At 41.0% G+C, this 27828-nt stretch overlaps 1 protein-coding gene across 3 annotated transcripts in view; it reads right to left on the reverse strand.

The window, feature by feature from the left end:
• lamb2l (laminin, beta 2-like) overlaps positions 1–27828 on the reverse strand; it is a 67158-nt gene that overhangs the window by 8281 nt on the left and 31049 nt on the right. For all 3 annotated transcript variants that reach the window (XM_079359060.1, XM_079359059.1, XM_079359061.1), the window contains exons 3-23: positions 22843–23012; positions 16262–16397; positions 16116–16189; positions 14606–14794; positions 13956–14019; positions 13479–13681; positions 13112–13232; positions 11484–11672; positions 10575–10754; positions 10213–10325; positions 9526–9605; positions 9172–9328; positions 6957–7097; positions 4960–5121; positions 4749–4870; positions 2721–2841; positions 2134–2326; positions 1873–2016; positions 992–1223; positions 748–911; positions 441–665 (exon numbers count right to left, since the gene is read on the reverse strand). In XM_079359060.1, the coding sequence (XP_079215186.1) occupies positions 441–665; positions 748–911; positions 992–1223; positions 1873–2016; positions 2134–2326; positions 2721–2841; positions 4749–4870; positions 4960–5121; positions 6957–7097; positions 9172–9328; positions 9526–9605; positions 10213–10325; positions 10575–10754; positions 11484–11672; positions 13112–13232; positions 13479–13681; positions 13956–14019; positions 14606–14794; positions 16116–16189; positions 16262–16397; positions 22843–23012 (3180 nt within the window). The remainder of the gene's footprint in view (positions 1–440; positions 666–747; positions 912–991; positions 1224–1872; positions 2017–2133; positions 2327–2720; positions 2842–4748; positions 4871–4959; positions 5122–6956; positions 7098–9171; positions 9329–9525; positions 9606–10212; positions 10326–10574; positions 10755–11483; positions 11673–13111; positions 13233–13478; positions 13682–13955; positions 14020–14605; positions 14795–16115; positions 16190–16261; positions 16398–22842; positions 23013–27828) is intronic.

Here is a 27828-nt window from a genome sequence, read left to right on the forward strand (position 1 = left end):
ACTACAAAATAAGTTATAAACATGTGTATGATTTGTACTATTCGGTATCAGCCAATATTGAAGCTGCAATATCGGTATCATATCAGAAGTGAAAAAGTTGTATCGGGACATCCCTAATATACATTATATAAAAACTTCATAAAACCTTAGCTTTGAAAATGGTTTGCGTTTGTCCTTTTTCATATTTTTTTCTTAAATTTCCAATAAGGATATTTCAAAGCGTCTAATTTGCAACTAACAATGTATCTTTTGGCATGTAATATTTTAAGAAGGCTGTATCTACAGGGTGTGGTGGATCCCTGCATCAGGAGTGACAGGAAAACAAAATAACGTTAAAGAAGTCATCAGTCTCCTCCCTGATTGGCTAATTTGCTTTTTAAGATTTCAAAAAGAGATTTCATCGTCTGTTTCAAACTGGCTAAAGATCCGTCATCACTCACGCCTGCAGTCATGGGCCAGTGCGTTGCCATAGTAGCCATGTTGACAGTGTGCACAGGAAGGGCCATCAGTGTGGTACAGGCACTGAAGGCATTGTCCTGTCCTCGGGTCGCATGAGGCGGGGTCCTGGGTATCGATGTTACCGTTGCACTGGCAGGGGAGGCACTGGCCACCAGGCTGCTCTGGGTTGCCATAGTAACCAGGGGCACATTGGTCACAGCGAGGCTCTGAGGACGACACGGAAATTGTGATTAATGTTAGAAATAGATGTGTATCTAAACTGTGTGTGAGTGTTCTGTGATAGCTCACCTGCGTAGCCTTGTTTGCAGTTACAGATGATCTGGTTTGAAGCAGGGTTGGCCTCACAGGAGTTCCCGTTAAAGTGGTCTGAACCGGGGTTACCTGGGCAGGGACAGGGCCGACAGTGCTCCCCTGAGCCAAGCACGGGGTTTCCAAAGAAACCGTCCATACAACTTGAGAGGAATAAGTGGAGACAGTTATCATCTGTCTGATAATTAGAGATAAAGTTAAGTAAAGTTTGTTAGGTTCTCACCGTTCACAGAGGTGTCCTGCGGCGTAGTCCCTGCAGTCTCTACACTCCCCAGTACGCGGGTCACAGAGGTCAGCGTGGCCGTTACACTGACAGGGGCTGCAGCTGGGGAAACCCCACTGGCCTGGCTGGCAGTCTGAGCACTGGCGCCCGGTGGCTCCTGGCCTGCACTGACACTGACCAGTTACTGCGTCACACTGGTGGATCAGTGAACCCTCAGGGTGACAGTCACAAGCTGGAAAGGAGGAGGCATGAAAAGCATTATGTTCTGTTTTTCTATTGCTAATCTGGATTTGAATGAGGAAGAACAATGTATCAAAACGCATTACTTGATGTTAGTGGGTGTTTCTACAGTCAGACTCAAAACTTTCTGCAAAGATGTGTTTGTACTGAGACAGATGATTTGGATTTTTTTGGAGAAGATCATAATTTGTGAGCCAATAATGCACACATCTTAAATGTGTGTGGGATATAACGTATACAGCACATTTTCAAGCAAGGATGAACACAGAAAGTTAATAAGAAGAAATTAAGTGGAATTATCTGTCTTTAGGGGAGAGGGCCCACAATTAATTTTTGCCTAAGGCCCCTCCATGCTCTGTGTTGCTTTGTTCTGGTAGGATTATTTTAGAACGGGAGCCTCTGCTATGGTTTTGCTTTTTTTTTTTGTCAAGGCAGCACATCCCGACAGACTCCAGTTGGAACTACTTTATACTAAGACCTGCAGAAAATGAACATTTATTGAAAGTAAATAATCATTATTATAAGTTTTGTTTTCAAATTTTGTTTGGGCATCTGATTTTTCCTGCATCTGTCTGAATTATAAAACTGTCTGTGAGGTGTGCATTTATCTCACAGACTTAGTTAATCCTAAACAGACTCACCTGTACAGCCACTGACCCCGAAGCCGTATGTTCCGGGCGCACACTGGTCACAGCGCTGACCCATCACGTTGGGTTTACAATGACACTGACCCCCCACCTTATCACAGTCACCACTGAGGGAGCCCTGAGGGTCGCACTGACAGGCTGGAAGCAACACAAACAAAATAAAAGACAAGATGGAACATATCAGACACAATCGTTTTATTAAGATTTACCAACATCATTGAAATCTGTTGTTTCCCTTTCTTAATGTCTACTTACGCAGAGCGCCGTCATGAATGATGGCTGAAATACTACAGATGAGCTTGGCACACATCTCAGCCAGGGCGGGCATCGGAGTGATCATGAAGGAGTCCAAACACATGTAGCGAATCATCTCCTCCCGATGCTGCTCCGCCACTGGATCATTCCCTTGGAAACCAGGAAGCTCGGTGTAATTGGGGATCAGGACCAGCTGTTGGGGGTCCAAAACAAAAGTGGAAAAGATAAAAAATAAACAGTTATTGATGATATTATTGTTATTAATAAATAACTTATCAGCCAATGAGTAAGAATTAACCACAACCAAATCTGATCAATGTTTTTATATATTTTTATAATCTAAAAACATACCCCAGCCTCAATAAATACTATATATTTAATATTTCCTACCACTAGGGGGAAGCCTGACAGTTTGTGAGAACATAAGAAACCTGCACATGTGATCACTTCTGAGATCAAAGCTACACTCATGGAGCCAAAACAAACTTATTACAGTATCCATGATGTCAGCTTTTAGGACGACTGAAACACTTCAAACAGCCTGAAAGGTGAATTATGAGGGCGGCTGACTGAAAGTCTTAGCTCACCGAGTCAACAAGGATGAAGGCAGTGAGGTGTCTGTGCGAGACTCCGTGGCGCTGGAACCTTATTGCAACAATGTAACGATTACTGGGCTCGAAGCAAAACGGCCTGGGCATCTGGATGTACCTGAAAAACACAACACATACAACATATTTGAATTGATAAAGGCATTGACATCTAATTCATACAATGTTTTGAACTTAAAAAGCTCCATGATAAAAACAAAATAAATTTGTTTTTTTAACATTTTTGAATCGACAGAAGTAAGTAAGTCTCTGTGTTTTGGGCTCACTTTGCTAATTGGTTTTGGCTGAAGGACCAACCACAGAAGAGAAGGGGAGACAGGCTACGGTCCAGTGAGACGGCCAAATCCGGGCAGGGTCTGACCTCTTAGTTCCAGATGATTTCAGACTCTTAAAGGCCTTTCACCAAACTGAAGCTACGTTTTCTCTGTCGTTCTATCTGATGTCCTATCATTGCTTCTTTCTAAACACTGGGAAAGGATTAAAAACACGACATCTATTCTGAATGTGGCGACCTGTGTAATATGTTTACTTTGATATGGTTCATTAAGATTTCCATCACAAAACATTATTTAATGTGTGGCTTTGAATGACATTGATGCTCGAGGAGATAGCATTAAGCTTGGCAATTCTTAGCCTGTAAAGTGGAGAAATATGAGGAAATTCAATTTAATTTAAGTCAATGTGACTCAGATCTAAATAAAGAAAACAATACGCTAAAGATGATGATGATTTATTCAAACAAATCTTTTAACATTTCAGCTTCCTCGCCTTACAACAGAGTCATTACCGTGGATAGTTCAGTAGATTTGAAGCGGTGTTGTATGAGGTACGGAACTTGTCAGAAGTAAGTATAATAGCGACCAGCGCAATGCTGGTGGAAGAACACGTATGTGGTGTGCTGAAGTAGTGCAAATACAAAGGGACTAGTTGAAAAGTAAACTGTGTGCATTTTTTCAGCACAGCGTAACTTTTACCCCTTTGGGTGTTTAAGCACCATTTTTCTTAATCCTACAGAAATGATGTGGAGCAAGCAAGTCTGCTACAACAAATTTATGTGCATGCACACCTTCTGTTTACTCAAAAGAGGGGCTGAGCTAACCCACATGTCCAATGGCTTACTGTATATACAGTACTTACTGTACAGTACTATAGAGAAGCACTTAGTAGAACCACACAACAAAAATGCGGAACAATCCCTTTACAAATGTTCAAAAGCTGAGCTAAGCACTAGGGCACAGTCCATGCTATCTCATCTGCAAGGCTGCACTGTAGTGCTTTTAGTTTAACGCTAGCATTAGCATTCTGACGTGATAAAATTGACTATGGTATGACTTTAGAGTACATGCATGCTAATAGTAGCCTGTTAGCCTTAAGCAGAAAGAAGAGCAGAGGTTGGTAAGGACCTCAAGAGTGTTTACAAAGTACTGAGGATAAAAATTTAACCTCACCCTGTGAGGAGCTGTTTAAATGACTACTAGTAGTGAGTATTTTTAGTTTGACAGGAGAAAACTTTTACGGTCAAATCTCCTAGTTACAGGTCCTATAAAAACAACTTAACTTAAACAATAAAGGCTCAATGAGACTGGAACAGGTCTGTTTAAGTTGGACATAATGTACAACCTTTCTGTCAGACTGTAGCACGCTCAGATCCACGCCTGAGCTTCACGAGACAATGCTGCTGTGTTCCTTCATATCTCTGTACCTGCATCTTACAAAGGCTCTCTGGTATGTTTGCCGTCCTATCAGTGAATCAATAGTGAACAAAACACCACAGGGTACAGTGGAATAAGAATACAAACATAGGCCTCAGTCAAACATGCTGGGGCTTGTGGAAGTGACAACAATTCAACAATGCAATGCATCCCGAGCTATAAAACAACGCACTCCCTACAAACACCTGGAATACCTCAACAAATCCTTTAGGGACTTGAACAAACATGCTCAATACAATGAACCCTGACTACATAGACAGACATAAACACATAAAAAATAAAAGGGGTTTGGCACCTGTTTCTGTGCGGCAGCGTCACTGTGAAGAGCTGTTCTGTTGGTAAGAGGTTTCCACAGCGAAGACTAGAAGGCAGCATTACAGATGTGATACTAACGATAGCCTCCCAATCCTCTGTGGACTACAAACGCACATAAACAAAGACACACAACTCAGTTCAACAGTACATCAGAACTTGGGTAAGAAGTGGTCATCATTGTTGTCACACACCTCAGGCTCGTAGCGAATCATGATGTTGTACTCCATGGCGTACGGGATGTTGTCAATAGTGAACACCAGGCCAGCACCATCTTTGACCCGGGCGAAACCAGGTCCTGTCCACGACACCATGTGGCTGGGAGTGTGTTCTCTATAAACAGTCCTCACATCCGGCTGAGAGACAAATAAATCAATACATCATAAATCCCATCTCTAATTTATTTTCCCCCAAGTGACCGGGCTCTTACTTTGCTCAGAATCACGTCTGTGCCACGTGTATTTGTGGTATTAAAAGTTTAGTTTTAAGGGAGCTGGCGCTGCTCAATTAAAGATTCAATCCTTGTAATCACCTGTAGGGTCCCCTTAAGGTCCAAGGTTTCTGTAACTTAAAATTAATTTTTACTGCTGTTACAAGTTACAACTGATGAATGATTAACACAAATTATCGAAAATGATCTCTGCTAAACCACATGTCCATCTTAATAATTGTCTAAGCAAAATTTGCACTGGTGTAACTGATGTTTTTGACTGAGATGGCCTACTTGGGAACTGAGTTATGCAGGGTTGCGCATGCAGTTGGTTTCTGCACCCACGAGAATAAATGTACCATTTAATTAACTTCTCTATCTCCACATATCAAATCTAACCCAACAACAAAAGTAAAAGGATCAAACAGTGTCTCATCTCTAGAGTCCCAATTTGAAGGACTTAAACTACTGCAAGCAAACTCAAGCACACTGTCAAACTTGCAAAAAACACTTTGGACCTGAGATGTTAATAAATGCATTTACCATAAAGTGGATTTTCACATACATTCCACCTCTGACAAGGCAAATAGCCAATCATTGTATAGGATTTTGGGTTTGGCACCTCTGGTGGTCTATCACATTTCAAGGTGGGCCAACACCCCCCCGGGTCACACTTCTGCACACACCCCTGATTCTGATGGGGTTCTCCACTGCCTTAACAATGACTCAATACATTTAATCAAACATGTTATCAAGATGTCTTCCACTCCTGCTATTCTTCGCACAAGAAATCCTTTTTTCAGCTATTACCTTTTGACCTTATGAATTCAATACATTGTAAAAGATTTTAACCTCAGACTTAGCCAGCAGACTAACCATTTTGTTTTGAGTCTTTAAGTGCTGATGATGTCACACCAACGTGATCTCAGTCGTGGTCTCATTAAGGATTTAAATCCTTTGGGTCTAAATCTTTATTCTGTCCTAATTTCCATGCTTTGATTAAAAATACTGGAGTCTTAATATCTCTACATTCCTGCCAATTCAAAACTCCATTTTCAGCTTTACTTGTTTGAGATGAAGTAATCACCTTGACACCATCATATTTAATTAGCCTAAGTAGCTTCAAACTGCAAAGTAGAGCACACAGCACATGACTCCAGTTCTTTGAAACCCCTTTGGAAGTTTTTGTACAGTACATGTAAGATGTAATTATTTTTATTGACCTACATGCTACGAGTGATACTAAATCTACACTGTTGTTCTGGCTCTTTATCAATAGGAGGAGGGTGTTAGGTTTATCTAAATTGGTGGTCCTCAGCCTGGGCCTAAGAAATGAACCTAAGAAATATCTGAGGGGTTCAACAACACGCTAAAAGTGATAAAACTGCTTTGTGCTTTGGATTTTATTTCCCTTCAAGCTCCTAAAATAGATCATTGAACATCTTTAAACTTTTGAAAGCTTTTAAATTAAGAGAACAACTGGATTGTTTAGGTCTGAAGTTGTCGCACTGTCAGAAAAAGGAGGCATAAAACACAAAGCCATAACCTACGATGAGAGTTCACAAGACCAAAGGTTTTGTGAGCATTACTTCATATTTTCTATTGTTAATGGCAGAGGGAAATCACTGCTCTCTATAAACATGGCCGCAGTGAAAGTACTTTATTTTTAAATGCTGAGCTCATTGTAGGTGTCTACAGATGCTATCAAATGATTCTGTCTCATCAAATCAATGTATTGAATCAATCACACAAATATCTCACTGTCTGCTGAAGCTGGCGGATACGTCTCAGAGCGGCACGGTGTTGCTGGGAGTTTGTGATGCGACGGTGCCGCCGGTGTCTCCTCAGCTGGTTGTTGAGATGCTGCACACAATCCGTCTCTGCCTGAGGACGAACTTTGCCCTGAGACAAGAGGAGACAAGTGTTCATACTCATGGCCATCACTCTCTGGGGTCAGAAAGCTGACGTGAACCTGCAGCACTTTGCAAACTAAGAGGAGAACTGTGCTTTAGTTATTTTGTTGAAGGAAAATTTAGGTGATGTCACAGCTGAATCAGACATTAGGGAAACAACGACAAGATGTAGAAGGTGAGATTGTAGACAGGGTAACAACGTCTAATGAGCACACAGATAACACCCATCTTGTTATGACTTCACATAAAAGTACAAGGTCATTCGTCCTGCTCATGCCGTCAGTTCATGGCGAGGTGAGAGCCGAGGCAGCAAACTTTTGAACGCTTTAATTCCCTTTACATCACACATACAACGTCTTCATTTAATCGAGCTCACAGCGGCTCATTTTGCACAGCTAGCTCATTTGAAAAATTAAAACGACAAGACAGAGCAGAAAGAGCCGTGCTGAGCTCAGAGCGCTTCAGAGCGTGACTGTGAGAAACAAAGAATGTGAAGCTGAGAGTGTGTTTTTCTCTCCGTGTGCTGCGTGACAATCATTAGTTGTGACAGGTTGGTATCTGTGCTACTGTCTGCTGTTTTCATGGGTCACTTCAGCTGTGGAGTCCGAGTCCTGCATTGTAATGCAGAACTTCAACTGTGTCCTGCTGCATATTCTCGACTTCTCTTTGTCTTTCAGAAGAAAAAAAACAAAAAAAGAAAGGCATCCGCTGAAAACAACAGCCTCATTTGTCAAAGACATGTCTCTTGCCTTTCTTTCTCATAACATACTGAAGTCAGACATTCTTCCTCCACATTTCTTCAGCGGAGATGTTGTAAGAGCGGACTGTCTGAACTTGCCTGAAGGACTGAATGGAGAGGGGGGGGAGGGGAGGAGCGGGCTGAGCTGGGTGGAGGGCGGCGAGGGACAGAGATCGAAAGATAGCAGGTAGGTAGTGATGGAGAGATGATGGAAGATGATGTAGGATAGAGGAAAAAGAGATCGGGTGGGAAAGATGAGTCCCAGCGGCTGTCTCTTTGTTGCAACAGGTTTCACAGTGGGAGACAGAAGAACAGAAATCAAATTTGATAAGGAGTTCAAGCAGATTTAATCTTGTTTATTACTTTTACATTTTTCACTAATTAAATACACTAATTTCTTTTTGGTGTTATTTTAACTATTAAAAAGGTAATCTGTGTTCTTGCTTCATGTAAGATTGTATTTCTCTTAATGTTATAATGTTTTGTTTTTAAAGCCTTAAAGCACTTCATGCGTCTTCATGCTCGATAAATAAACTAGTCGTGACTTACTCGAGTTGACTCTCTTGTTTGTTTGTGAAAAACTATTGTGGACCAAAGGTTAACCAAGTTGTCTGACAGACTATTCCCACTCTAAGTTAGCCGTCAAATGAAGGTTTTCATGTAAAAAAACTTAAAAAATGAGACGTATTGTGGTACAGACTACATCGAGCTTTTTTCTGACCGACGCATGTCCGAGGAAATCTGTTCATTAGTGCTGATCTTTTCTTTACTGAACTCTCCGCTGTTTTGTTCTCCTCAGACTACTAGTGTTAGACTCGACCACAGCCAGGTCTACAGGGTGCAGATTGAAATGAGTAGAAGTGAGAAATGATTCCTGCAGGCGAGTGTAACTGACTTTTAGTTTCCACTACAAGGTCGGCAAAAGAACGAGATTTACAAATCGACACCAAACACTCTTTGAGTAGACCTGCTATCTATCTGATTACACTCAGTTGTCTGCACAAATACAAAATGTAAGGACAGGGATCACGTCAGAGATATGAGTTCTCTTCCGACTGTCAGTAAGACAAATATTCATGATATTCAAGAAAAACAACAAAAGTGATCTTCAGTAAAAGAAAAACAAACGGAAGTCCTTTCATTTTGATTCTAAAAGCCTTCAAACTGTCCAGCAAATGTAAATTTACAGTTTAAATTTGACCTGGTTCAGTTGTGCTTGATGGGGTCAATGCTGCCAGCTCTTCAGCCGTCTGTTATCAGTTTAAGTGACGGTGGTTTAAAGGGTGAATAAGTCAACCACACTGAGTCAGAGTCATGTACTCACTGGCAGTGCTGAGTCATCAGGGGAGTGTCCGGTGGCCTCTTCCGCCTCGTATTTGTAGTAGTCAAGCGGAGCACAGAAATAACCAGGCTGCACCTCTGAACACTGTCGACCTATCAGATGCCTCCTGCAGTCACACTGGCCGTTCTCCATCATGCACCTGAAGTGACAGACCGAAGCAAATTTGAACTGCTTAAGAGAACTGATCCTGATCTTTTCTTCTTTGTCTTTCATACTCTTTGTGGTCGTCAGATATTATTGTTTTTACAGCTTCTCTTATTCTTTAAACTTAAGAAATACTTGAAAGTACAGGAAATCTGAATCATTGTTTGACTATAAAGATGGATGACATCTTACCTGTTGTTGAAGGCTCCACCAAAGTCACAGTCACAAGGTCTGCAGCCAGCCAGGTCATTACTGAGGCCCCAGTATTCTGGCTGCAGGGAGGGAAATAAACACGGACGTCAGTTTTGATGGGGTGCCAGTAGGCTAGCAGTTGGTGCATGTGCCCCATGTACAGATTCTTAAGTCTTTGAGAGCAAGGGACCGAGGATCGAGAGCGACCCCTTTCCTGCAGGTCGTTTCCCACTCTCTCTATCCCCCGTTGCTTTCGTTTTTTTAAAAAGAGACAGGAAATGTTGGAAGGTGAGAGCGGGGGTGTCAAGCAAAGTGCCAAAGTTGGATTTGAACCCACGGTCGCTGTGCTGAAGACTGTTGCCTCCAAACTGTACATGGGGCAGGAGTCAAAACCACTAAGCCCCAAAACTAAAATCTTAAATAAAATATCTGTATCTGGAGCTTTCTTGCCCTTGCCAATATATATCGCAGATTTGTTTTCTTTTCTCTTCTTGCCTGATAAAACTGAACCAACTTATATAGTTTAAGAGTTTAATTGTCTTTTGAATCAAATTCCTTCAATAAAAAAAAAAATATACATCCAAGCAGTTGGAAAGGGAATTTAGCTAAACTTACAGAAGCTTTTAACAAACAGGCTTACTGTCAGGGTTCGTTTAGTTCAAACACTTTAAGTGGTTTTTTTCTCACCAGACACTGGTTGCAGTAGCGACCAGTGACGTATCTCTTGCACGAGCAGTCCCCACTGATCTGGTCACATGGAGTTCCCATCATGATGATGCCTCGAGGGTCACAGTTACAGGCTGTTAGAGACACAAGAACACACACACACACACACACACACACACAAAAAACACGTGCACACACACACACACACACACACACAAACACACACAAACACACCGAGAATGAGACAGTGATTGATGTCCGAACTGAAATAAAGATTGTGGTTTTTTGTTCCAAAACACCAGACATCTATTGGGTATCCAAACACAATTTGTTTACACGATGGAGAAACACACACACACACACACACACACACAGACACGTACGCTGACAGCCGAGCGGGTCATTCTGGCTCAGTCCGTAGTAGCCCTCCTTGCAGTCATCGCAGCGCATGCCTTTGACGTTGACTTTGCAGCGACACTGTCCTGTGATCATGCCCATGTCCAGATCAGTGTGACTGTCACACACTCCTCCCTCCAACGATCCGACCGGGTCACAGTCGCAGGCTGGAGGTCAGATTGAGAACATGAAGGAAAAAATAAGAGACAGAAACAAAAGGACATTAAAGGGAAATATTAAAATAAGGAGGAGATAAGCAACTAGGGGGATATTTTAAAACTAAACAATGAACATAACTTGTGTTAACTGAAGATGAAAAATGTTTGACATGGGGCGCCTGTAGCTGTAGCTGTGCATGCTCCCTGTCCCTGATTTCTGACTCTATCCACTGTCCTATCTCTACAATAAAAGCATGAAAATCAATAAATTAAAAAAAAAAAAAGTTTAATAAACGTCTTAGTCTACAGAATGTAAATGAATTGAACACATAATATTCCTCGACACTTAACAGAGTTAACCGTTGGAGTTTTGTTGTTTGGATGCGTTTAATATCTCGTTCCGTTTATTCTCTTGTGACCTTTAAAAGTAGATTCAACAGGCTGTCAAAGTGTCCTGATAAGACTTTGAAGGTTGTCTGGCATTATCTAAACTTGAGACGAGGTCAATCTCTGTACAAGAGTCGGGTCAACAGTATAAAACAAGAGGATCCTTGACTAATGTCTCGTGCACAGGAAAACAGTGAAATGATCTCCTTTTGTTTACATACAAGAATAAAAATAATTTATTTTATTCTCAGCATTTGGCTTGATTGAGAAACATTTCAATGTATTACTTTTACACTGGACAATCTCACACCATGGCTGGAAACATTTGATTCAAAAGACCAAACGACTCACCAACACAAACCCGGGGGTCCCTGATGTCTCTCAGAGGGTCTTGATAGTAGAAAGGTTTGCACATCTCACAGTTGCGTCCCATGGTGTTGTGCAGACAGTCGTCACACACTCCTCCGCTGATGTTGCCCGTGGCCAGGTACACCGCCATGTCAAAGTGACACTGGTTAGAGTGGCCGTTACAGTTACACTCTGCGGACATCAGGGAAGAATTTAAACTATGAAGACCAATTAGATACATATAAACTCTCCTTGGACTAGAAGAATTTATTCTGCTGCATCTGAAAAAGCTATGAGTCACATCTCTTCATTCTTAACACTCTCAATGTGCAGACAGGAAGCTGCTCCTCCACGGGAGGCAATCAAAGGACTCAATATGATTGATATTTGGATAAGACAGTTCAAAAGCTTCCGTCAGGTCATGATACAATTACATCTGACACCATTTCTAACCCAAAGCCAAGACTGTTGTTATTCAGAGAAAATCATCACTTAAAAGATTTAAAGTCCGTGTGAAGAAATCATGAAGAATGGCAAAATGTATTTTAATCACTCAAAAACACAGAATTTAGAAAAGCTCATAGCGTGTAGAAAATGAAGCTCCACTACATTGGGATCACACTCTGCAGGTTGAATGTTTGAATTAACTATATTGTGTTGCCATGTGTTACACATTAAAGATCATTAAAGAAATGTGTCTTGGGCTCTTCACCCATAAAAAAAAGACAACAACCAAAATCTTTCACAATAAACATCAATTAACTTTACCAAACAGTGTCCAAACAATAAGAAAATAAATAACACCAGGTTCCTTAAATACAAATCAAAAACACAAGGACAAATGATATTCCAGTATTGATCTGTCTTATTTGCCACTATTTAAAAGTTTTATAGAAACAATGTTTAAACTGTTCAATCTACAACAAGGACCTCTGACCTTTGACCTCTAACCAGAGGACAGCAGCTCGTACTGGATGAAAAAGATGGAGGAGTCAGTGACAATCTGATTGGCTTGCCTCAAAGTATCCTCTTTAAAAAGAGTGTGCAGGGATGTGTGATCTTTACCTCCCATCATTTTTCATGCAGTCTGAATCAGTTAGGTTTTGAACTGCACAGTTTGCTGCGACACCAAACCTGAGTAGTCTCTCTCAGACTGCCTGATAAAAGCTGTGTGGTGCACTGAGCTGTGTGATAACACAGTTAAGATGGTAGTCAGATATGTCATGAGCAGATGGAAAGCCAAGGAAACACTGTGGGCACATTTGTTTCCTAAATTCATATTCTATTGTTATTATTGTTTTTGTTTTGTTTGTTTCCTTTTCTTTCCCCTGCAGCACAGGCCGTCCTCACATTGACCTGTACGATCGATGTCAGCAGCTTAACCTTGATATAAGTGTGTGTTAGAGTGTGCATCAGTGTGCAGCAAAGGTCTCGTAAAATTCCTGGTTAAACATTTCCAAGTCATCAAATCAACCCTGCAGCTAATAACAGGAAGCAGTCAAATATTAACAAGCAATAACTAAGCTCATCTGCATTTCTCTGTGTGTGTGTATGTGTGTGTGTGTGTGTGTGTGTGTGTGTGTGTGTGTGTGTGTGTGTGTGTGTGTGTGTGTGTGTGTGTGTTTCCCCACCTCTGCAGGTGTGTGAGTTCTCGGCCTCTGCTGGTCTCCATGGCAGGTCGTTGTGGAAATCTCTGCAGCGCTCACAGTTCAGACCCTCCGTGTTATGATTGCATACACAGCGTCCATGAATCTGTCCGTCACAATGGAACATCAAGATAAGCAAGACGGTTAAAAAAAAAGGATAGACACCGTTATTAAAACAGTGTCGTGTAAACATCTAAACCAAAGGTCGTATCATTTCCAAACAAACAGTATCTCGTGTTTTTTGGTCTTTTATGCAATATTTGTCTTGAGTTCCTTGAGCCTGTTTGGAGAGGATTACAGATCGTGAGTATGAAAAGAAAACACCCGTGCTGATCAGAGTCTTGTAGCTCACCATGCCGTTCTCCCGGGCATCGACCCCTGGCACAGGGGCGCACTCTGAGGCGTGTCCATAACAGAAGCAGCTGCCTCTGACCACCAGCTCATATAAAGCGTAGTAATATTTCTGCAGGACGTCAAATCGCCGGTCCAACAGGTCGTCTCCCAGAGTGTTCAGCTTGGTGAAGTTTATACGCAGGTTGGTGATACGCAAAAGTTCTGTAAGGACAAAAACAAACTCATGAGGACTTTTGTATTGGCTTAAAGTTATAAATGAAAGATTTAATAAATAATTCTGAAGTAAATAATGAGATATGGATGAAGCTTTATTTAAATGGTAGACAGTATTTTGTCACACTTTCACTGTACTGAAAACTGTTCTTCATCTAACTGCCGAGTGTGTGAATCAGGAGTGCTGTGCAGTAAATGTCACACTTTTGATGAACAGAGAGATAATGAGGCACACTGAGCTGAGCTGCTGTTGTCCACTAACCTTGAATGTCAAAGCTGTAGGGATCCTTCACGTGAATGGCAGGATCCAGAACTTTATAAATGACCTTTAGAAGACAGCAGAAAGATGAAGATCCCATTAGTTATTGGACAGGAATTAAAGACAATATTTCAATTGAAACAACCAATGAACACTTAAAAAAAAAATCAGCCTACAGACTTCAGGTCATTCATACGGGCTCAGTAAAACTGTCTGTACAATATGGCTCTTATCTTTTCTGAAACATGAATGATCCAAACAGTTTCACTGAGGAACTTTTATTCCATGAAAATGGCTGCAGTCGTTCATTTGAGATAAATACAACATCCTGCCTGTGGGAGAACTCCTTATAGCGTCAAATCTGCATGTGAAATAAACCCCAACACAGAAAGTACCTGCAGCTTCAGTGATGTTTGATAAACACTTCCTTGTTTCGCTTTTTATTACGTCATAAAAAAAGAAACTCTGTAGAAAATTAGGCCACCAGTGGTGACTAACAGGCTCGTGTGGCACAGACGGAGAATTGAAACTAGGAAATATATTCAGTTATTGAAGTCTCTTTCAGAGGGATTTTGTTGTTAAATCAAAGATTATTCGCAGACTATGTTTATACTGACAAAGACACTCTTTTTGAATAAAGTGCCATTTCTCACCTCTCCATTCGTCGAGGGTTCGATGTCGGAGTAGCGCTCTTCACAGATGACGTCGTTGATGTGGTGCAGGCCGTTGGAAGGAATCCCTTGAAAGCTCTTGGTACAGTTAGAGGCAAAGTAACGATAGGGACGCCATGTGCGTCCGAAATCAGCTGAACGCTCGATAATCATCGCTGCAGGTCTGAAAGTCTGAGGAGGAGAGAGAGAGAGAATGTCCTTTTAAAGTTCTTACTCCTCCTGCTTGCCTTACCAAACATTCAGTTTGACATGGTGATTGTTCTCTTTCATACAATAAGATTAGCTTGAGGTCATCATATATGAATATAATACACTAAGGTCACTACATGCATTAAAAATATATGACTGCAACTCATCAGACATGGTCACCAGTAGTTAAAGGACGACAGTTTAGGATCCTAGAGTTTAGCAAGTCGTGCCTCGCCATCTTGGGGTTTGTTTTGGTGCAAATGTGACCAATTCTCAGACAAGAATCATTGCTACATCTCCTATATTGGTCGATATTCTAAATGTAAAACATGGACGTCGTCTCAGTGAGGTCAGCCATTGGTTTCTGAAAAAGTGGAGTCGAGGTGAGCCCAACAAGCTTCAACACATCCACTGTCAGTCAACTCAATAACATTCCTTATTGTGCAAATGGTCGCTAAACTCTGAGCTTTAACAACAGCGAAACGTGAAGGAAAAGAAAGTAATCCCCAGAACAGATTTCACTCATAAAGAAATGAATACAGAGACCAAAACCGTTTCTTAAACAAGGCTGTAAACGTGTTTATTTCTCCTGTAAAATGGACATTTTATATCAGATCCAATGGGGACTTGTAGGTTTTTGGAGACAGCCTCCGGTGGACACTGGACGAACTGCAGTTTTGTGCACTGGAGGCTGCCACTCACGTATGTACTTGTCAGTCACATGTTGCAATGCCCTAAAGCAGTGGTTCTTAATGCTGGTTCTGTGGATGTTTAAGACGTTTCCTTCTTCCAACACACCTGATTCCGATGAATTGGCCGTTATCAGGCTTCTTGATGAGCTCACAGCCCTAAAGCATTCTGACATAACGCTGTACTAGAGACAGCTTGCCAAGTGGGACAGTTAACTGTGAGGAGATCGTTTATTAAATGAGCTGAGAACAAGGGTCATTTCAAATCTGCTTTCGTTTTATCCAATGTTTTTGCAACCAGTAGAGTTGCGTCCTGTTCTTTACAAAGGAAGACGGTTTAAAGCCTCTCTATATTGGCCTTGCATGAAAAACCATCAGCAACACCTTCGACAGCCTTTGAATTACACTATGTCTTTGCTGATGTTGTTCTGTTATCAGTATAGTGTTGGGAAAAAAATCAGTGGAACGCAGCCATGAAACGTATTGACACAACAAACACACACTTACACAAGTATGCCCCCTGACATGTTTAAGCACATACAGTATGGAAACCTTTTCACACAGGAAATCCACAAACAATAACAAACACATAGGAGCACCACAGACATGCATACCTTGAACTTCATGATGAGATGTGTGAAGTGGAATTCGGCCTCTAGGTTCAGTCTGATGCTGACATTCTCCTGTCCTGTGGGAGGAAAGTACGTCACTCAACACCACAGCAGCACTGGCATTAAATACACAAAACATGCACACACACCGTTGACAGACTGCCACCAGGTGTTTTCTCCGTTGCTGTCCATGAGTTGGATCACGTTCTGGATGCGGTGGCTGTTTCTGTGACGGTACGGGTCGTAGTGATGCTGGGAGTTACACTCGAAACACTTGTCAGATTCCTGTTGAGGACAGAAACAGAGACACTTTACTGTGGAGAAGTTATTTGTCCTTAAACATGATGTAGAACAACTAGAACACTCTGCTTGTTCAAATTAATTTATAAAAGACAGCAGACGGGCTAAGTTTTTTAAAAGCAGATATCCTCATGTTTTCATGCTGCGGACAAAGGTTGTGTGCAGCACTTGTTTCAGTCAAAGCCCTGTGAATGAGCCGTTTACTCAGATTAAGGATTTCATTTTTCAAACTGAAATAATGAGAGCTCTGTGCCTCTGCGTGCCAACATCACTGTGAACGGAACCAAAGCCAGAGGGGAACAGGGATGGATGAATAGAGATCAAATCGATGGTCTACAAATATTTGGTTTTTAGCCGACATGTATTTGAATTCTGTGTTGTTTTCGGTCGTATTCACAAAACACTGTGAGCACTTTGGTAATAGTCGACTAATTCAAACATTTAACACACAAATGTCAAATGTTTTAGAAGTGTTGAACGTTTTTGCACTACGAAGACATGCACAGTGATCTGTACACGTCTGTATATTCATAAACAAACGGGTTTAATCAGGATTTAATAGAGTACAGATATTCATGAAGGGGTTGATTAAAGACGCAGGCAGGCAAGCTAGTGAATGTCAACAGGATCTAGAAAATCCTCCAGAGAGTTAGAAAAGGATAACGAAATTATAGCAATGTCATTTTTTTTTTCAATAAAACAAATAATAAATAGAAGTTAGTTAGCTTTAAGATGACAAACAGCCAATCATGTCGCAGGGATATGTGTAGGCAGGCTTACAGAAGTTTGGAGCAGAATGAAAACTTTTACTCAGGAGCAAAAATAAGCCTTTAAATTTGAAAGAAATCAGGATTTATAGTGATAGTAATCAATATATTATCAAAAAATTAGATTATAAAGTTAGTCCGTCTAAAACTGGACTTTTGAAATTCCCGTAAATGTTTACATGCAAGTCGGACTGAAATCGTACCAAGTTGAATTTATAAAGCTGGACACCTAAAAAAATACAATAGGGGTTGATTTACTCTTGCATGTGCAGACTCCAAACTGGCTTTGACCCAAGCTGGGAAGAAAACTACATGAAGGTATCAAAGTGAAAGGCATGCAACCAAAGTCCAAACTGAATTTACACAGCAGTGAAGTTCGCCACATAGTTCGATTGTTTTTGGGAGGTGATATGATGAGTCTTTTCAACCAGAAGGTCCAATAGCAACACGCTGAAAGGAGGCATACAGCCACCTACTTTAGCAGAGTCAGACATCAGACATTGACAGGACTCTTGTCTGGTCAATAAATCAATTCTCTCCTGCTGATTTAACCGTACCTGTGTGTAACACACTGAGTGAACCACTGATATAAAGCACTGATGAGGAAGGGGAGGAGGACGAGGCTGAAGTCAGGGGGCCTGGGAATGACACATGAATGTGGGGGAACCCAGGCCAAGCGCAAGTGCTTGAATGAAGGTCTGTTCTAGAGAACTTGTAAAGGGTGGTGGGAGAAAGAAAGGTGTAGGTGGGAGAAGTGGGTGTGCAGTGGAGAGGGGTCTGAACACGCAGAGGTAACAGACAAAGAAGGGGGCCAATAAAGAATGTGAGTTAAAAAAAGGGGGGGGGGTACGTTTGAGAGCAGGGGGGCCATTAAAGGGCAGCAGGGAGAGAGGGCTGAACAGGCAGATGAGGGTGAGTTGGCACGGATGAACGGTAGATTCCAGCACAGCGTTTCTTAATGAGGTTGTTGTCAGGGGTGATTAAGCTGCTAACAACAACATAGCTGTTAAAGAGATTGAAAGAGGATGCTTAAAGTGTGCTGGAAGGGTGTGTGTATGTGGGGATGTTAATAAGGAGGCATGTACACACATCTACTTGTAATTGAGATGATTTTTTTTTTTTTTTAGATGCATGATTGCTTATTTTACTTCCCCGACCTAATCCCAGCATAAATCTGCTTAAATCCTCACCTGACTCTGGAAAGGCCATTTCCTTTCTGCACAGCAGCCGTTTCATGCGAATACAAAGTGGCATCGCAACAAGGCAGCGAGAGAGAGAGAGAGAATCGTCTATTCTTCATTGTGTCGACAGAAATTAAGGTCCAATGACAACAAAAGCTTTCAGTTACAAATGACTCCTGCCTAAGAGCGGCTGATATGATGACAGTTACAGGGAGCTGGTGCTCTTGTGTTTAGTTTGCACGCCCCATCTAAAGAGCCTTCACAGCACGCAGCCCAGGTTCAGGCTGCTTTGCCTCGTGTCACTCATTTTTCTCCCTGATTTCTGACTCTGACTTTCCTGTCTCCCAATAAAAAAATAAATATAAATACATCTAAAAAAATAAAAAAAAAAGGCAAATGATTGGAAAAACAAGAATGTATTAGTAACATCTTTGGTTTTTAGTAAATTCATGCCATTTCTGCTCACCTATGTTGCACATTCTGTTGAGTTTTTGTCATGTGGTTTTGCAACACAACTTCAGAAACTTTTTATATAAAGTTTGTAAAAAGACAAGGTTCAGCAGCAGTTGTCACTGCGTCGACCGTTTCAGAAAAATTGGCTGTTATGATTTCCTTACGAGTATAAAAACAGCGAGACTCCTCTCCATCTTTTCCGTTCGGCACGCTGTAAAGCTTCAGTTGGTGCTTGGTCTGAACTTGTGTGGCTTTAAGACCGTCCCTCCCTCCTTTGAGCTCTTATTTATCTCCCATTAGTCAAGCCTGGTGAGCTCAGCTATAAGGCTTTCTGCTCCAACAATACGCTGATGTAAGCCTGATGTTGATTTGAAAACACGCCTTTGTCACACTACGATGGTGGCGCTTTATAAGAGAAAGCCCAACACGCTCACTTAGTTCACCACTGTGAATCTACAGTTAGAATTTAACTCTCGATTTATTTTCATGCCTTCTTTTACGGACACTAAGATTTATAAACACCATGGCAGCATGAACAGTAAACTTGGTGGCTGCAGAAAATCTTTCATGGTTAGAAAGTAAACGGATATATAAACATTGATATATAAAACGTAAATAATATGTTTGAACTCAAATCACAGTTTATTTGTTAACATGTTCACGTCTCTTTGCTTAAACTTGTTCAAATAAGGCCCAGCTCCTCGTCTTAGTTTGCCACTAACAGTAGGGTGACCAAACGTCCTCTTTTGCCCGGACAGGTCCACTTTTTACGTCCTGTCCGGGGTGTCCGGGAGGTTTTTATAAAATCATGAAAATGTCCGGGGTTCACTGTTTTTCATGGAACCATCAAGGTTGTACTTAAATACTACGGTAGCTACTTCGTTGCGTGACGTAATTCTCGAGAGACTGCTTTGTGGGCGGCTCTGCGACGTGCACATTCACAGGGAACAGCAGACAGCGGCAACAGAGCTGACAGCGGAGCAGCATTGATTGCACACAAAATGCTGAAGCGTAAGTGCAGCTTCACAGATGAACTACAAAACCCCGATAAAACACTACAGCAGCTACACAGCAAAGAGATGTCTTGCAAAGACTTTTATGCTTATTTGTTGAGCAACCGGAAAGTGCTGAAAAAGATCAGCTCTACAGCAAAATAAGGATGGTCAGACAAGGAGGATGAAGAAGAAAAGCAGGATGAATAAGAGAAAAAAACAAGATTAAATGTAGATCATTTTCGTTTGTTAAGTTAGTATCTTTGAGAGACTGTTTTTAATTTATTATTTATCTTATTACCTTGAAAGGGAAATATTTAAAGCTGGAATTTCAAACACAAAGGTCATATTTTCACATTATTTATTTGAAAAGAGAGCTATTATTTTGTTACAGGTAGTTACATATTTGATTTCATTACAGAAGTTAATTTTCCACCATTGAGGCATAATAAAGCATGATCATAAACCTCTGAGAAGTCTGTCTGAATTTGTGTCTCAAGGCTGTCCCGAGTTGTGTCCTCTTTTTTGGAAATCAAAATATGGTCACCCTAACTAACAGGCTAACAGACTTAGCCTCGTGGTTGCAAGCATTTTAACTAAAGAAAAAATATCAATCAATCAAATCAATCAGTCTTTATTTGTACAGAGTCAATTCATAACAGGTGTTATTTCGAGACACTTTACAAAAAGCAGGTAAAGGACCTTACTCTTACTCTGTTAACATTAACAAAACAGCAGGTAAACAGACCATGCTCATTGTTATGTTTACAAAAAGCAGGTAAAAGACCTTACTTATGGCGAAATTAAAAGAGCCCAGCTTAATCCGCCATAGCTTGGCAAGAAAAAAAACTTCCCTTTAACAGGCAGAAATCTTAAACAGACCCGGGTTCATGACAGAGATGGGATAAGATGCAGAAAGAGAGGATAGGCTCGGGGGAGGGGGGCGGGGTTGGTTGTTTGGGCAGGTCGTCCTCACCAGCAGTCCAGGGGAACCTAATGTATTTCCTTTCTAGTTCTTTTCTTGAGTTAAGAGATGCTAAGAATCTCTAAAGCCTATAAAAGCTACAGTTGTGTCATTGGTGAAAAGCCACAGGCCTGAGCTGAATGGATGCAGCCGAAACAGAAGAGAACGGAGGAGGATGCAACAGTGTGCAAACTCTTAGAGAACTTTAGACTCATTTGAGACTTTAGGGTTCATTAAAATTCAAAACTGTAAGTTATTTGTAGAATCATTAACTCATCTTCATTGGAGAAGAAGGGGAGCGCTTAGCCCTGCTTGCTCCGTCCCTGTAGGTCAGAATAATCCCTCACTTGGTGGATTCAAAAGTCTTGTCCAGGTAAAGCATCAAGAATTGGAGATGTACAAATAACTTCTCAGAATAAAATCTTGTTGCAAAGAACGTAGGATTTCCGTGGACCATCGGGGCCGTAGTTGTTGTAAAACCTGCTTTTCTTTCGCTCTTTTCTCACCTTTCTTTGAGTCATATTTCCTTTTGTCATTTTACCCTCCCTGTTTTCTCTTGTCCTCCATCACTTTTCATTTGTCTTTCTTTAACCGGTGCCTGTCTCTAGTTTCAGTTTAACTCTACCAGTGGGTGTAAGGGCCAAACCAGGGCCCCTTTAACAAGTCTTCAAGGCAATCTACTCTGCAGCAGCTCCCTAAATGCACTGCGTCTCCCGCTGCATAGAAACGATGAAATCTGATCTTACGAGGAACAAAACACAACCTCAGAGAGCCTTTGTCAAACACAAATGATTGATGAACTCCTGAACATTTTAAAGCAGTGAGACGAAGGTTGTGGGCCCCTAAATACACTTCTGACAGCCCTGCGACTGTCTGCACCTGGAGTTATGCTACGACAGGTTGTCACCGTATCCAGACTCTCTTAGACCGCCTCTCACCAATCAGACAGTGTCAATCATTTGAACCTGGAAGTTGACAATAGGATATCCCAGCCCTGAGGCAACAGGAGTACATGTACACACATGTCGGTACAGAGAAACAGATGTAGCGAACGGGTGCAGCCGAGGGGACTGTTAACATGATCTTCAACGTGTTCGGATTTGTGCCAAGTACCAAAGGACGGAAACGCAACCGCTGCATACGGTGCTGAAAGAAAATACCTTCCAGTCTTGCATCACACAGGCATGAACTCGGTTTCTCTGTATTCTGTTTCTACAGCTGTATCTTTTTCTATGTCACAAAAAAATTATCGCAATTTGGATTCATTCTTACAACACAGGACGTTTGTAGAAATTTGGTAAATATTTAAATTTTGTTCAATTGTTTTTAGCTGTGCAACTTTTCAATGTGCAATTCTTTGATTCTCAAACGTGAATGTTAACGACGAAGGGACTGAATGTTAAAGTGAGCAAGTTAGCGGTAGCAAACACTTTTTCTGGTTTTTAACTCATAATATGACCCGCTGTGTCTGCAGACTTTAAGTATCCATTGTCTGTTCTCATCAATCTGGACGCTCTGAAATAAAGACTGCTGTGAGACAGAAAGGTGGAGCATGACAGTGAGACACGATGTAAACGATACGTCTCTCAACCTGAGCGCGAGGTCACAGCAACATGGCTGCCATGGGAATATGGAGGAAAAAGTAATAGAGGCTGGTTGTGTGACTAAGGTGCGTCAGACTTGTGTGTCTACATGTGGGGGCTGGTACTGTCGAGCAGGGGTTGGGGGCACATGGTGACAAACAAACAAACAGATGAACAATAAAATGATGGAAGAGTGGAGACAGAAGGCCGAAGATGAACGATTGCATGAAAAGACAAACAAACCATCCCAGTTTCCTTTGCATTAATTGCAGGGTGCTGTGTATTTTAAAGGAGGTGTAGCAGGGTGCTGAGAGACAGAGCAGGCAGCTGGGAGAGTCAAACTGAGCGTGTATGATAACTACAGGCTAATCATGTGCATGACGACTCGAAGATCTCTAACCAGTTATTATTGAAGGCCCGTGCTTCTTTCTTTGCATCTCAAGCAAACAGTACTGTGTCTAAAACCGTTTGTGTTCGAATGAGCTCTGACCTGCAGATGGCTGACGATGCAGTAGTGCTCCGGTCCATCCAGGCCACATGTGGAGCTGGCAGATAAGTTGACGGCCCGTCCAATCAGAAGGTTTCCTGTCGCAGGGTAACAGCTTCCCTCCGTGCAGCCGTGAGGGCTTGATGGGAGCTCCTGTCCAAACACGCTGAGAGCTGGAGGAGGATTGTAGAAAGAGAGAGGAGCATCTCTGTTACATTTAAATTGACCAAAATCAACAAGAGCTTCAGAAGAATCCACAGTTTGAGTGTCAAAGGCCAAAATGTCAACCCCCTAGACGTGATGAAGCTCTGCTTCTGGAATACTGATTTTTTTTGTTACTCTTTTATCATTTTGGATGTAAAATGTACATTTTGATCGGTTTATCCACATATTTATGAATGCGTCCATTTCACAGACTCATCACTAAAAAAAAAAAAAAAAAAAAAAAAAAAAAAAAAAGTTAGAAAAGCCCTCAGCTCTGCTATTCTTCCTGCACACATGATGTCGACGCCTGGGCTCCACCATTAGCAAAAGATTGAACACAGGCAGATTTTCTGAATTCCAGTGAAGCATTAACTAAACCTGGCTGGCGCTGTTTGAACATTTTACTGACAAACCTGCCAGAAAATGCACCACGTGATCGGTTTGTAAACTTATTCTCTAACAATACAGCCGGTGTAAAGATGGATTACAGTACAATGAGACAGTTATTTACACACATTGAAAAGGCAGGTGAAGGCGTGTGAGGTGTGCGCATGAAGAAATGCACATAGATGGGATACAAGGCAAACCTATGGACTGTAGATAAGGATACACACCCTGGTTAAACATAAAACACAAGGCAGAGCTGAAATACTCAAACTGGAGTCAGTATGTTCTTTTACAGATAAAAGGTCAAAAAGAATGAATTCTCTTCACACAGATGGGAGTTATACAAATCTTAAATAATAATATCAAATACATGTGTGTGTGAAGCCAAGATCACACACACATGTATTTGATAGACTTTTTAGACAGAAACCTAAAAACTGACTTGAAAAATGCTTCACCTGAACTCGCCTTGCACAATGCGTTCACTCTGAGGTCAAATAATCTTCGCCTAAAAGGCACAGAAGAGTCACCATGACGTCCCTCAAAACAAAAAGTTGGACCTCACATTCTGCAGTGTTCATGTTCATTGAGACAAAGTGAAGTCATTGATAGCATCCATGTGTGGTATGATCTCCTCTTCTATGCATGTGTCACAGCAGGTAGAATTTACACACCGATTTAATGAATGACTGAGACTGTGTTTTGAAATAGACCACGTTACATAAATATAGTGAGTTGTTGATAAAAGATCTTTAAGAGCTTGTTCATATCTGTCAGACTGCTTTGGAATAGAAAAAATGGTGTTGAGAATAAAAAGGTGAGCCATCATTAATGCAAACTCATCTGACATTCGAGATGTTCAAAGTTCCTCCCCCCTCTCAGTGTGGGCTGACGCAGACATATCTCATACCTGGTTTTTACCCGTCTGAACCAGCATGCAGATCATTAGTTCATGCTGGTTCACACAAACCGTGAACCATTATCTTAGATCCACAGGGCACATGAAGTAAGAATGTTAAGGCAGCATCAGTGTTACCTCCAGATTTCAAAATACTTTGTCCGTCAACGCCACGGTTTTTCTCCCTAAGATGACGTGCACAACCATGAGCAGCTGTACACACATCGCAGGACTGAACTACAAGATCACATGTGTATAAAGAGAAAAACATGTAAACAACATGTTACTTTCTGAGGTTGATTTGTTGTTCAATTGGTGCCTGTTTAGATAAAACGTTGACAAATGAAGGAAATGCAATTGTGAGTCTGTCTATTGTACTTTATTTTGAAATTCACCAGGTGTTTTTTTTCTTTGTCTGACTTCCTGTCTGGGTTGTTCGCTCGCTGTGGAAACATTTATAAACTACAGTGGCATAGTGCGCAGCACAGAAAGACATACACATGTATGTGGAAACTGGGGGTAAGTTATTACAGAATCATACTGTTGTAATTGTATTATTTACAGGGATTCGTTTGTATTTAAATGCGTTTAATTTTATATTGAGTATTTATATTTTCTAAAACTGGTAAACATGTTGAAGTGTGCTTTTGAGTTTATTTTTAACTCATTTCATCACAGCACAAAAATAACAAACACACATGATTCAACATTTACCAGCGAGGAGAGGAAGTTAAACTTCCTGATTCAGGCTCATAAAATGTTACCCTCGAAAGCATCATTCACAAAGCTTCAAAAGGTGGGATTACTTTAGGAAATGTACTTTCATTCCCTGCAGGCTTGTGAGCGAGCAAGAGGAAACAAGAAAATATGAAACAGTACATTTCTTGCTTTGAAGCACAGTCAAAGACACTCAGGGATGAGACTGGGTTCAAATAAAACGGCTGAGCCATCGTAAGAACAAATTGTGACGGCAGCAGACAGAGTACCATGCTAATTTTCATTTTAGCAGCTCTATCAAAACTTTTGTTTTCAATTTACAGAGCTAAGGTAAGGAAGAGGATTAGGGCCACTGAAAAAAAAGAGATTTTGCTTCTCATGTTTTTTTGTTTGTTTTTTTAATTCTGACTTCAATCTCAGAATTCTGTGAAAAAGTTAGAATTCTTTTTTTTTTTTAAGTGGCTCTAATCCATTTCCATACAAAAGCCATGTGTAAACTTTGGAAGCATTTTTTTTTTATTCAAAGGTTCTTGTCTAAATTCAAAATCAATCTGTTGGAATGTAAACCGAGTGGTCGTCTTCAGAGACAGAAACAAGTGCCTTAAAGACACAACAAGAGTAAGAGGTTTTTTGTGCATCACTATGGAATGTGTAAAGTAAAGAGATGCATGAGTTTAACTTGATGTAAAGCCACTTACACCTGTTTGACACCAGCTGGTTTACCTGTGCGTGATTATAGTGCAGCACGTGGCACAAATATACACAAAGGGGAAGAGTTAGATGTAATGACACCCTGAGGTGTCGTCCCCCCTGTACACAGCACTGTAGCAAGAATGCCGGGACAGAGCGGAAAATGTTATTCATTAGCGGAAACATTCCAGGTGTCAGTGTGAAGTGTGGAGAGGTGAGTATGGGACCTGTTCACACACTTCTACAGGTCAATCACATGGTACAAAAGTCTTCACCATCTTTAACTCTTCTTTTATGTTTGGGCTCTAAGAGGCAGGAATGTAAACTAACTGCAGGATTACTGCAGATAACAAGTGAAGCTGCAAGATCCAGGGTTTGTTTTGGTGCATCTCAATTTCTGGTGATGAGAGGAATTTAAAAATAACGTTTTTTAAATGTGTCATTGCTTTTTGTTTTTTACAGTCAGCTATGTAAACTGTGGTTTGATAAAGGGAAGACGTTGATTTTCAACTCAAGTAATACGTTTGATTGAAACACTAAATTACATCTACACTTTATAAATAACGTGATTCAAGTCTGCCTGATACAGTGTGTGAGAAACAAAGGGCTGTCAAACTGAAAATGTTTAAGTGTGATTCCTGAGACAGTTTAAGTAGACACACTTTGGACTCATTATACTTATACTTATAAAATTTCTTTTGAAATTCTCATTTTGCATTGGATGTATTTGGTTGTAATGCTTTTATTTTGAATGGTTGGACTGTCTTAAGCTAAGAGTACTTTACTTGCCATTTGAATTCAATCCTGCTTTTATTTTGAAAACTAATACAGTAAAATCAATTGTAGGAATATTACAAAGAGAACAGCAGTGAGGTCATTGTCAACACTCATTTTCATTAAAATGTTAAGAAAGGCTCTTTGACAGCTCCACACTAGCAGCCCTGACAGTTCCTACAAATGACAATATGGAAACTTAATGTTCCAACTGATTTTCATGTTTTTTTTGTTGTTGCTTTTTTTAACCATAGAGCTTCATTTTTTCATTGATTTATTCTTTGTTTAATCACTCATTTATGTTATTCTGGGACAAAAGAGAACTCAACTGAAGATACAGAAAGAAGTTTCCAGTCTGTAACTTATGAATATAGTCCATGTTAATAATTGACTTAAAAACTGACCCAGATACCTGAGTGTGGCCACGATGGGAGAGGCATGTACGTATAATACGCTTAATCACTCTCCTTTTCAGCAGGTAAAGTCTCATCGGGTCTCCAGAGAAACGAAAACAAGTAACAAAGGTGATCCAATTAACAAAACAAAACTCATTTAAAACTGGCCATGCGTTGTCGGTGTGTGTGTGAGAATGTGCATGTGCTGTGTGTGGCCCCTCAGTCACTAGTTAACCCTGCAAGGGTCCACTGTGCCTCGATCCAACACTGCTGTCAGTAGCCCATTATTTAGTCCACATTCCACGAATGCCCCAAATTCTCACAGATTTTTCAAATCCTAAAAGTTCACCCAATAAACTTAAGTGAACATGACAAGAGGAGCTAACACGTCAGGAGTCGACTGAAGCGCCAACACAGCTGAATAGAGCAGAAAAAAGACAGGAGTTTAGTATTAGCTTGGACAGAACATTTGATCTGGGCAGGTAGTAATCTGATGAAGCTAGGTCATGGAGCTAACAGTAGGCTCAGAGCACACTCGACTTGTGCTGTAACAAACAAAGGGGCGCAGATGCTGTTTCCTTAAGGGAAGTAGCTGTGGTAAGAGTGACATCTTTCAGGTTATCCCTGTAATATTTTGAATTTGGAAATTGCAGTTATCTTAATGGTTAAAATTAGAGTTCTTTAATTGTGAAATTAACTATGAGTAAAAGTTGTTTGATCGATGTCCGCACCGTCACTCAAGGAAACGACAATTGTTCATTTTGTGGCTGAAAAGACAGTGACTGAAACGCCCCTGCAGACTTCTCTATCCACTTCACTTTATGGCATGCTCATTATCTTGAAGTGAGAGGGACAACTGATTTTATGACTTTCTCAAGAAAGGCACTCATTGGTTCTCAGAACACAGTTGGCTACATCCACAAC

This window comes from Symphodus melops (assembly GCF_947650265.1).
Source record: "Symphodus melops genome assembly, chromosome: 13".
Classification (NCBI taxonomy): Eukaryota; Metazoa; Chordata; class Actinopteri; order Labriformes; family Labridae; genus Symphodus; species Symphodus melops.